The sequence below is a fragment of the Nesoenas mayeri genome (genome assembly GCF_963082525.1).
Source record: "Nesoenas mayeri genome assembly, chromosome: 1".
Taxonomy (NCBI): domain Eukaryota; kingdom Metazoa; phylum Chordata; class Aves; order Columbiformes; family Columbidae; genus Nesoenas; species Nesoenas mayeri.
Window position 1 is genome coordinate 90,013,301 of NC_137541.1, and position 12,449 is coordinate 90,025,749.

Here is a 12,449-nt window from a genome sequence, read left to right on the forward strand (position 1 = left end):
ACTAGATGATCTCCAAAGGTCCCTTCCAACCCCAACCATTCTGCGATTCTGTGATACTGATTTTTAAGTTTATAGATCTTGAAGCAACTACTTGTATTTACTATAGACTTACATTGTTGTGGAAAGAAAATATATTCCACTGTCAATGTCAAAAACTTATTTGAATACTAAAAGAGTACTCATGCTGTGACTTGTCCTTTTCCATCTCTATGCAGGAAAAGATACCACATCCTTTAGTTAAATATTTGCATAACAGTTTATTTTTACTTTTTTAAGTGAGTTTCTAGGCCTCACTGTGGTGGAAAGGCTGACATGGATTGTCATGGATCACCTTTTGTCTTGTACTGATTCTGTTGTAAAAAATAAAGGTCTTTGTCATTGGAAAAGATGACTGATAGCATCTTCAGGCCCTAAATTGGATGTTCTGCAGTAAAGCAGAGATGGGGATTTCCCAGGGAAAAGTGTGCTATTCCATGTACTGTGGCTGCTGCAGCCAAAATCTTAGGGACAGGTGAGAAATGATGAGGTATCTGAAAGGCAGGAAAGCTAAAGATGTAAGTTGAAATTCATTAAATATATAATTCTTGCCCTTTCAAACCTTGCAACTAGTTTGATGCTTATTTAGAGGAAATAAACAGTGCACAGAAGCATGACAATATGTAGTCAGGTACTATTTCTAGAATAAGTAAATGCTGGAGTATTTAGTAGCAGAGGCTTTTAGTCACCTGTGGTTTTTTTAGTATTGGTGTCAGCTTGCTGCAATCTCAAGTTTTTCACAATACACACACAAAAATTTGATTGTCTACTCTAATTCAGTGTAACCCAGTTTAGCTGCCACTGTCTCTGGTACAGAGGGATAGCCACCAAAGAACTCACATACCATTACCAAGACTTCATATTTATTTATTTATTCAAGTATATGGTATATTCTGGAGTTTACAGTGACCAGGAGAGTATGCCACATATTAAAAATAATTGTTTCAAGCTATATCATTGCGACTTTGTGGGTTGCATAATGATAATGCACATTTCTGGAGCTATGGTGCATTTTCTACCCTGCATGTTAAAGAACGTATGCTGACTAGAAAAAATATTTTGCTCTCTTTTTCTCAGCCTGTCTAAATTTCTAAGTAAAAGTTTATTCTGCTAGCATGAAGCTGAAGTTCTTATTTCTTAATCCAGCTCTTCTTAAGAGCATTTCCTCTTTCCCAGTGTTACTTCAGACTGAAGACTCTCCATATATTCAGTTTTGAAAGGGGTAGTGGTGATTGTTTGGGTGACAGACAGTGGATACTTTCTAATTTACTCTATAATATTTGATAGGTTCTTTGTCTACACCTAAACAGGTTGTCAAATTGGCTGCTCATTCTTTAAAAAGAAAAAAAAAGTCACCATCGCACCCCCCTTATCTCCCAAATGCCAAACCCACAGAAACAAACAAACAAAGCTTTATCTGGTGTTCTTTATTGCTGTATGCAGATTTTAGTGTTATGACCAGGTGTAATCTTGAAATTGTCTACAGGACTCTTGCAGGAGTAAACTTAATAGTAATATACGTCTGCACACCTAGTAAGAATCTTTTCTAGTTTGCACTGCTTTTAAAACACTTCAGTTATTGTAATACATATCTTTGGGTAACATGGGTAAGTTCAGGGAGAGGGGAAGCTCCTGGGCAGAGGGAGTAGGTCATGGCTGAGCAGTAGCAGTGGGTTTGTGAACAGATAGGCTTGAGTGTGAATTTCCATTTCATAATGTTTTTATACTTAGGTAACCCATGAAGGTGCTTGGTTATGAGATTTTACATACAGTGAAATCACTGCACTCAGCATCAAGAACAGAATTCTCTGAGTTTTTTTAACTGAATTTAGAGGTGAATAAAACCTGCTACTTTTAGGGGTGACAGAATAGGGAAAGTGCTAATAGGAATAGTAGTTTAAATACAGTGGGGTTGAGTAGGAAGACCAGATAGAGATATGTTGCAAAATATGGATGACTGGAGAAACATTTTAAAAAATGGAAGGCGGTTTTCAGCTATCATTTTGCTTGAAGCCGTAGTAGATACAAGTTTGAATATTGTAGCAAAGAGTTAGCAAATGAAGATTATGTTTTTGGATAATGACTTTCTTAGAACTGGAGCGTGAATTCATACTACAGAATGGAACAGGCTTATAAGCAGCTTCCCATCGATCATTTCTACAAATATCTACTGAAAACAGGCTCTGGTGGTAATCCTCCTGTCTTTGAAATAGCAATAACTTTGTATTATAATTCAAATATGTTGTTGTTTTGGTGTTCCAAAAAATATGCCATGTGGTGAGCATTTTAGCTTCCACATCTGAATTACTTCATCTCTTGATGCTTTAAAAAAGTACATGTTCAAAATAGCGTCAGTGCAAAAATGCTTCAGCATGTTGGGATAAGCGTCTTTGTCAAAGCATATACTCTAGAAGAATACGGTTGGAACATTTGAGTAATGTGCAAGTAATAAACACGTTTTTTTTAAATTTTGAATGGGAAAGTGGCAATAGCTTGCTGGTTTGTTTTTTGTTTTGTTTTGGTTTTTTTCTTTGCATTTCTCTTTCCTTGTTCCATTTGCTGGCAAAATAAACATTTGCTTAGAGATTCTGAAATGTGTTAAAAGGTATTGTCATTGAACATATTCAGGATAGTAATTTCTTTACATTTTGAATTGTAGTTCTTGTTACATCTTAAATTGTCACTCTCTCTGGACTGAGTGGAACTCAATCAGCAGCAAGCACTGAAAACTGTGACTTCAGGCACCATTGCAATTTCTGTAAAAGCATTTTCTAGGCTGTTCTGATATCTGTAAATGTTCATTACGCATGAAAACTAGTCATAGCAAATATCTTTGCTGTATTCCTTTTAGGAAGTATATATTTTTCCTTCTTGTTACACTTAACCATAAACTGGCAGGATATATTTCCCAGAAGTGGCATTAGCCTGAGGACATCAGGGCTCATCACTGTTTGATATTTACTGGTGCCTGTCACTAATTTTTGAATGATTGGATTATGTCTTTGGCTTTGTTTCTTTTTATGAAAGAAAATTTAAAATTTGCTTACTTCACTGACTGAATGAGAGTTACAAAAGAGTTGTAAAGCTTTTGCTTGGATGAAAGGTTATATGCCAATTTGATACCCTCTAGTATTTCAACATTTCATAGTACTGATTTTTTTTTCTTTGCAGTTTTCCTTATATCTACAAAATACTCCAGACTGCCCTTCATATTAATACTTTCAGGATAGGTATAGGCTAGCATTTTATAGCAGAAATAGCTAGAACATTTGATGTGAATGCTTGTGTCTGAATTTGCTTCTTTACCATATTGTATTATAGCTGAGCGTAGTTCAGTGGTGGTTCAGATCAGTGTTACGCTTCAGTTATTGCTAATAAAGACACAATCTGTGTTGTATAAAGAGAAGCGTTTGCTATGCAGCACTTGTGTAAGTGGAAGAAACATGCAAAGAGCATGGAAAGAATAAAAAATTACTTGGACACCTAGTTTTATAGCAGTTTGCAAAAAATACTGTTAGACAGTGAACTGGTACTTGCCAAAATGGTATAACTGACAAATAAATAACAACAAAATGGTGAAAACATTATGTCATTAAAGATGAAACTGAAAGAATAGTCTGTTAAGAGAATGATACTAAGAATTGTTTATGATCCAATATATTACTTTCTCTATAGGACCACTTAACAGTGTTTTCAGACTTTGAATCCTCACCCACTGGGAATGTCTGACATTAAAAAATAAGTTCATAGTAGAGTATATTTTTTGTTTAAATGCTGTTCTGCCACCTCTTTACATAGTCCCAGTTTGCTTTTTTCACAAGTTTGTTTTGATCAAAATTGTACTTTTTTTTTTTCCATATTAGGATGCTATCACATTAATTTTTAAAATTTACTTGTAGAGCATAGTTGCATAATTTTGCAATGCGAATTCTCATTTGTTGTCTATGTTAAGAACATGAAGACGAATAATTGTGTTGTTTGATTTGTTTTGCATCAGTCAGGATCTATCTATTTTTGTTAAATAAGTATTTGTTAGATGGTTTAAGTGTTAGAGATGGGGAGAGGGTGTATTTTATGACATGAATCATAAACTTTTAAGTCTTGTGATTTGTGCATTTAGGAAGAGAAAAACAATTACAATACTTTATTTTCTAATGTGTTGGTATTAATAAATGATTTACATAACTTTTTTCACAATAATTATACTTAGTATCTGTTGCTTTGTTCAGTCACCCTACCCCTTCTCCCTGCTTTATATATTGTATATTGAATGCTTCTTTCTTTTACGTTGTTTTTTTTTTTCTCCCCTTCCCTGTTTGTCAGAATTAACAGAATTAATGGGACCTGAGTTAGCTATAATCCGTAGGGGCCTACAGCGACTGAAGCTTAAGAAGGCAGAACAACAGAGACAGCGAGAGCTAGCTGAGGGTTCAGCGCCACAGTCCTCCTCCTCTGATCAGTCCTCTAAGGGCTCCTCCCAGGACACTCAGACATCAGGTTGTCATTTGTCAAGGTTTCTTAAGCAGCTAACGTAGTTATAGTTTGTGCTGCTGTTGTTTGCTGAGATGCTTCTCTTCCAGAACAAGACAGTTAATGCATTTGCTGCTTGTCTTACCTTGCATGTGGTGGTGTTTATCATCACATGGTTAGGGAAAGAGTAATATTGACAGATTTCATTTATCTAACATGTTTGGATGATATAGCTAAAGGATATTATATGGCTAAAGTTTCCTAGGTGCATGGTGTCAGGTATCTGCAATGTTTGTTAGAGCAGTTAAGCAAGAAATTTCTGTATCCTGAATAGAGTAAGGTACTTACACACTTGAAATTGCATTTTAGTGTTAATTGTATCTGATAGTAACATTTAAGGCTTACTTTTTGTTGCATTAAGAGGGTTAATTTAGCAGAAGTTTAGCTCCCTTGCGTTCCAGCTTGTCCTCGGTATTTGCACTGGGAACTGGGGCAGCTGAGCTGAACTCCTGAGTGATGCCCAATTACATCAAATAACCTCAAGTCAGCACTATGAGTCCAATCATGCTAAACAGCCAGTCAGACATTTTGTTGAATTCACGCGATTATAGATTCACTAATAGTGCAGAGTCGGATCGTCACCATTGAATTTACACACTTGTACAGATTCACGATTAGTATAATATATCCTGTAAATCTGAGTGCACCCAATGAGAAATTCTCACTACTAGATCCATAAATAATGAGGTTTATTAAAGCAACAGGTACAAGTTATTTTAGTTTGCCATTGATCAAACATAGTGTCTGAAAAAACAGAGGCTTGAAGTCTTAAGTGTCCCAGGGAGACACTTGGTATAATATAACCAAGTGTGTAAATCTTACCCCAAAGCGTCCTTTTGCGGGGGGAGTCTGTTATGCTCTTTCCTTGACTTCTCAGTGATGATGTCTTCCCTAACTTTCCCCATTTTATACTATTTTTCTGCATTTAGGTGGAGCTTAGGTGACTCTAGTCATACATACCTTTGTTACTGATCAGTGTAAAAACTCTTGCTTTGATTTTTAAGGTAAAAACTTCACAGCACTAGCTCAAGGGAGCATAGGGGCATCATGGAGGTGTGGATCCTTTAGGATGGAGGTGTGGTTTGGTATTATAATGAGATTGTGGTGAGCAAATTTCAACATATTTGCTGGCTCAGTAACTAGCATCTTGGACAGAATGGAACATTTATCTGTTTTAATTGACAGCAGCTATACCATGTAGTTCCTGTACCTGCCTTGTACGCAGGGCCTGGCTGTGGTATCTCCACACCGTTCCACTCCCCTATGCTTCTTAGTGCCAGCACACTGGGCTCCCCCCATGCACTACCAGCCAAGAATGCAGGTCAAATTGGGAGGAGGGGAAACTATGCAGAGCAGATTCCTTACCTGCCACGCTGCTGCCTTATATGCTGAAGATGTAGATATAACTTTATTCAGAATAAATGTATCCTTGATAATTAGTTTCAGTAATTTTCCCTCTCAGTAATTATTACACAGCTTTGGTTTAGCATATGCTCTAAACCAGGGTAACAATTCAGTAAACCAGAATTTTGGCACTCTTAAATGCTATGGTTTTACAGTGAGTCTAGTGAAAATACTTCTAACAAGCCAAAGTCCTCAGATATGCTCTCCTTGTTTAAACAGAGTGACTTTTCATCTCACTGTCCTCTTTCTTGTGTCTTATTGCGATGAAAAATTATTACAGGAAAGCCTTTTGTAATAAAGAGATATCTTTGAGAAAGTTAGGGTAGAAGCATGCATATGAATAAAGAGATAAACAGTAAAGCATAAACTTGAAGCACACTTTGTCATGGCACCACATAAAAATGAGTGAGCTGCATGCTGTGTGAAAAATCAGCATATCTTGTGTTGAGAAGTAATGTCTAGCAATGTGTCTTCTATGGATAAATTCTGTGACAGTTAAGGTGTGGCTAAATTTCTTAAAAGGATTGTGTCATACATTCCTGGCTTGACTTGCTATGGTTTAATCTATTTATTTATCTAGAGCCTTACAAAACAATTTCATGTAACAGTGGCTAGTGCTCTAGTTACAATATATAGCTATTGAATTTTGAATAACTTCCTACACTACAAAATTCTACAGTGAGTTTTCAGAATGTTTGGAAACCAGCAAAACCTGAGGAGCTGTGTTCTTATCCTAGGGATGGCGGCCATAGGTGCCTGTTGCCTATAGGAGGACAAGAAAAACAATGGTGGCAGTGTTCTTGTGAGTGGCTGCAGTTTTCTGCCAGGAAAAAAAAACCCTACCAACAAGCTACCATTTTTTTTCAGCAAACTGAACATTGGAATTTATTAACTCAAAGATACGTATTGACAGAGGCAATACCATAGCTAACATTTGCAGTCACTGGATCTTGATCTTCTGTTTTCTTTTTGGAATGACTTCGTTTTGTTTTGTTTTTTGTTTTTTGTTTTTTACTAAATTGTTTCCCATTGAATTGAAGCTAGAAAAAAAGTTTAGTTACAACCATATCTGTAGAATTTTCAGCTGAAGGTGTATCTGTGGATATTTTACTACCTTTCAAGTGTGTATTGTTGTTCTGGGTTTCAACTGATACTGTCTTGCCCATCTCTTTCTTAGTGCCCCTTCAAGGATGCAATGTAATTCTTTACTCCCGCTTGCTTGTGGGTCAACATACTGTAGGATCCATACTGGCACAAATTTGAAGCTTTAAGCTGAGTAATTTCTTTGACAAGGAGTCAGAGATGGATTGTAGTTAGTTTGGATCCCATCATTTTGTTTGGCATCACCAGGGAACCTCAAAACGCATACATAACCTTGGAGGAAACTAGTATTCAAATACTTATTCTCATTCTTTGTGTGATAACAATGAATTTGCAAATTTAACCCTTTTACTTATTAAGTAATAGCTTTGAAAGGCAGATTCACTTAACACTATGGAGACATTTATTTCTGGGGAGAGGAAGTGGGAACAGTTCTGCTGCCTGACCTCCACCTCACTAGAATGTATATCTTTTTGCTGTTTGATCTGATTGGTAGAATTTATTACCTTCAGCACTATAGGCAGTGGAAGATTTAAAATGAGGAACTGAAATTAAGCATTTGATGTGTTAGTTCAATTATTCCTCAAGAAATCTATGTTATGTGTAAATACAAGAAATTCCTGTTGTGCTTCATCAACTTGTTTTATTGTATTCCTCCTTCTTCTTCTATTATGGGGGACAACCAATGGTAGGACAAGGTGTAATGGGTTCAAACTGGAACACAAGAGGTTCCACTTAAATTTGAGAAGAAACTTCTCAGTAAGGGTAACAGAACACTGGAACAGGCTGCCCAGGGGGATTGAGGAGTCTCCTTCTCTGGAGACATTCAAAACCCACCTGAACACATTCCCATGTAACCTCATCTAGGTGTTCTTGCTCCGGCAGGGGGATTGGACTGGATGATCTTTTGAAGTCCCTTCCAATCCCTAACGCTCTGCGATTCTGTGACGGGAGGGAACAAAATGAAACTTATTTCTTTTGATTCGGGAATCCACCTTCACATAATCTATTTACTTTTTAAGATATCTGCACTCTAGATGTGGAAATATTCTCTGCATTTGCTCATTTCTTCTTATACAAGTTACTTTGTTCACTTTTTCTGACCTCTGAACACTTATTTTTGGAAGATGTGTATCTGCAGTCTATTTTTTTGGAAAACCAGAGCTGTGGATTTTTGGTCTCTAGCTTCTCCATGGAGACAGTTGTTTTCCAACCCTGTGGAAAGCTGGCATTTCAGAAGTGGGGTAGGAGAAAAATGACTGCTTAGTTTTGGGGATTTTTTGAATAATAAATTCTCAGACAGAGACAGTGCCTTTTCTTTTTCCCTCCTGCAAGGTTGTCTTTGCTCTGCCTTGAGGCAGGTTTTCAGTTTTCAAGCACATACTGGTTATAAATTTTCAAACCAAAAAATTACACCTCAAAATATGTCCACCAGTATGTGAAATGGCATCATAGTGTTTGGCACAGGGCTGCAAGCCCTCAATCCCTATTCTGGCACAACTTGTATAATTTACACTTGTGACTTTTTGGACAATCCAGTGTGAGACTAAGGCCATTTCCTCTGTCCTGTAATTCATTCTCAGTCCTTATCTTTGCAACCACAGAAGCTCAATTATAGCTGTAGACACAGAGTGGAGAAAAAATACTCTAGGCATGTAAGAAATCACCAGTGAAAAAGTCAAGAGCTGAAAGCTTTTACAGGCCTAATAGAAAATTAGACTGTCTGGTAGTTGTTCTGTCTCCTAGTCAAAGGACTTGTCATTGTTACATGAGGGTTTGTAAGCTGTATCTGTAATAGCTAACCTTCACTATCTAGAAAAAGATGGTCAAAAGTTTATCTCGTTGTTGAACGTGAAAGGGAGTTAACTGAGTAATGATTTACAGTGGCCTGATTTGGCATTGAGGGAAAAGATACTTTATCCTCAGATGGCAAAGAGACTGTTTTATTGGATACCTCTCACAGGTATTGTGTAAATTTGACAGAGTTTTAAAAGCAGTATATGGTGCGTGTATCAATTCATTTTTGACTTTAAACCTTTGCTTACGTATTGAACAAACTCCTATTTTTTTTTTTTTTTTTTATAATCACTTTATTGAATTAGGGAACTATATTAAGTTTGGGGGTTTTTTATTGTATACTTTCTCCAACAAAGACTAGTTTAAACTTAGATTTTTGTGGCACTTCATAACATCTAGATCCTGTGCAGTATTTAAACAATAGCATATATGTGCTATATGCAAACTACAAAGAAAATAAATCTTTTTTAACCTATTGTTATTGCTGCTCTTCCTGTTGCTGATATGCTGTGTATGCATCACCATTATCTATGTAGCTTCTCTTTTTGAGAACTTTAGGCAAATGGAATGCAATTTGAGAAGTTATAGAAACATGAACCAGCTGATCTTGAAGTGAAAAAGATAAACCAGTATTGTAGAACAGTGTGCATCAGGGATTTCTGTTGCAGTCAATGTGCATAATATTACCCACAAAAATACGAAGTAATATGAACCTTTCTTTTTTGTGGAAAAATTAATTTGATTTAGACTGTATTTATTGTGGAATGAAGATCTGTATGTTTGCATGCTGACATATTGCAGAATGTGTGATGCACTTTGACTGGATCCATTTTTTTAAAACTTTGCTGGTTGCGGAAGTCTAGACGGTCCGTGTCTTTAAAGCAGAACAAATTGGACTTTCTTTTCTGTGTTAAAGCTTTCTGCAGAGAGCAATAGGATGACTACAGCTTTTATTACTAGATTCTTTGTATTCTTTGTAAACATCTAGATGTGAAATGTGACTATTTGAAATCCAAAATATGTAACTGAGAGCTTATTCACTCTGCAAAGCACTCTATGTATCATGTTTAGGACTTCTAAAACAGGTCTCACTGCTTCAGGCCCGATACTTACAATGGAGCTGATATTATAGTGATATAAGGAGGAATTTTTTTTTCATCAAAACAATGGAGATGGCACGTTAATATTTCGATGAAGTCAGGTGCTGATTGCCCAAACTATAGGAAGATCCTTCAGCATATAACTGACTTTAAAATTATCTTGTATTTTCTGTTTGAGGTTCCCCAAATTTATGAATCTCCAGTTCCCTCTTTAAGTGGTGTTCCAGTTTAGAAAGTACTGGTGACATTACAACCAGTGGTGAACTGCATTGGGATGTAGACCCAGCCTGTGAAAGCTCAGGTAAGAGTTTGGATTTTTGTTTGTTTTTTTAACTATATGGCACAGTTTTGATAATACTTTTTTCAAAAGCTTTATCAGAAATGATGAAAGTATTTTTTGAGAATTTTTACAAAACAAAGCCATATATTAAAAAAAGAGGCATTTACCTGAACTTCTCTAGGCTGGTTTCATGGTCATATTTATTTCCCTGCCTGAGCTGTGGGGTTCCAGACTGCAGTGCCACTTCAAGGGATGCTGGTGATCTGTGGCCACAGGGGACTTGAAAAAGGAAAAAAAAAAGTGAGTTTAAAATTGCTACAAAGTGAGATCACTTCTTAAACCATGTTGAAATATTGAAATACTTAGGATGCTTCCTATGTGTTGTTTAAAAATTCTCATATTACAAATGAAATGCATTCACAAGTTTTAAGAAGACATAAAAATAATAGTGATAAGTGGGAAGTTTAAGCCTACATTGGCATGGACTACTACCTAGAAAATTTTCACTTACTGTGATCAAATGATGCACATGGTAAAACACACCAACTTCTTTCTTACTGTTGCATAACATGAGGTCCTAATAAAATTTAGAAGTGCTGATAAGGGTAGTAAATGTAATTCCTTATGTTTATAATTAAAATATCTTAGTTCAGTTATGTTTGTTCTGTTCATTTTGATCAGAATTAAAGAGCTGATGAGATTAGCTTTTCCAGCCAAATAAATGTTTGGCAGCATGATACGCCTTTTAAAAAAAAGGACATATAAGCTTATAGAAAGAACTGAAGTGCCGGAAGAGAGCGTCACTGTCTTTTCTCATTAGGCTTCTCAGCTTGCTATCCAAGACCTCCCCTCCCTTTAGCACTTCTGGTACAAGTTAATCCCATTGATGTGCTTCGTGACTCTGAGTCAGTGATCAAAGCCCACCTGCCCTTGGGAGAGAGGCAGACTGATTCCAGGGCTGAGTCAGCTGGAATACAAGTAGATCATCTTATGACGTGGTGCATCTTTACACCAGCTTTTCTCTTCCAATTTACACTCAAAAAAATTGATTACTATTCCGTTGAGAAAACTTTGCTGTAGATGCTTCTAAATTGGATATGATATGTAAAGTACACTTCAGTTTTGGAAAATGAAATATATTAATATTACAACTCTCATACTTAAGAGCTATGTCCCATCTAAAACTAGATGACAGATTCTGTGATCTGGCTTAGATGTGTTTGGTGCAAGGCATGGGCATGGCTGAACAAAGGTGAAGACAAAACAGGACCTCTTTTGTGTTCCTCAGTTATGGAAATAAACTGTATAAGCCCAGTTAGCAAAACAAGCCAGCCTCTAAAATACACTGAGCTTACCTAAGACTCTCCTCATCTTTGTTCTTCACTCTTTCTCCCCTGTCCTATGCTAGGTGTCAGTGTAACGAAAGAACAAACTGATTCTTGCACCAAGGGCTGGGAATGAAGTATCATTTGAGATATGTATCTAAATCAGCTGTGTCAATTTACCAGCTTTTATGGCTCTACTACAGAATGGGTCATGCTGGATTCTGACCCAAAACTGGAAGTGAGCTTCCTGTAGGAGAGATTGTATTATTGCGTTGCTTTCCTTGTGTAGGTTTTAAGTTCATGTTAAAATTCATTTAGCATGCTGTGATGTTGGCAGACTATGGCTCAGTTTACAGTACAAGAGATTAAATCCTTTTAGCTTAGCATGAATTTGTTTATAACTGAAGATTAATAAATAGAACAAAAATATGGTAGCCTAGCCAATATCCTTGAAATGCTGCGCAAATTTGCATACATCATTTCAAGATAATATACATGATATACATCAACTTAAGGTTATACAGACGTAAGATCTGGTCTTCAGAGGTGAGAAGGAAAATAGATTCACAGAGGGTACTGAACTTTGCATCTGTGATTTGTTTGCACAATTAATGCAGTGCTGGTGACATTTATTAACTGGTAGCATCCAGTGGGAAAAGATGCATTTAAGTGCTGGGGTTTTGGAGATTTTGTGATTACATGAGGATTTTTATAAGAATGACTGGTGTGGTACTGTGTTAAACTCATGAAGACGTTCTCAGTCATCAGATGCCACAGAGGTATAGCATCTGGGAATGCAGAACTATTGATCTCTTATGTGAGTGGGATGTATTTTGGTGCTTTAATGTTTTAAAACCACTTTATATGTTGTGTATG

The 12,449-nt window shown here is 36.5% G+C and overlaps 1 protein-coding gene across 4 annotated transcripts in view; it reads left to right on the top strand.

The window, feature by feature from the left end:
- Nucleotides 1–12,449, top strand: part of DCAF6 (DDB1 and CUL4 associated factor 6) — a 93,789-nt gene that overhangs the window by 44,584 nt on the left and 36,756 nt on the right. For 2 of the 4 annotated variants that reach the window (XM_080341759.1, XM_080341762.1), the window contains one exon: nt 4,360–4,533. The exons of the other annotated variants lie outside the window; for them this stretch is intronic. In XM_080341759.1, coding sequence (XP_080197885.1) covers nt 4,360–4,533 — 174 coding nt within the window. The remainder of the gene's footprint in view (nt 1–4,359; nt 4,534–12,449) is intronic. 4 annotated transcript variants of the gene reach the window in all.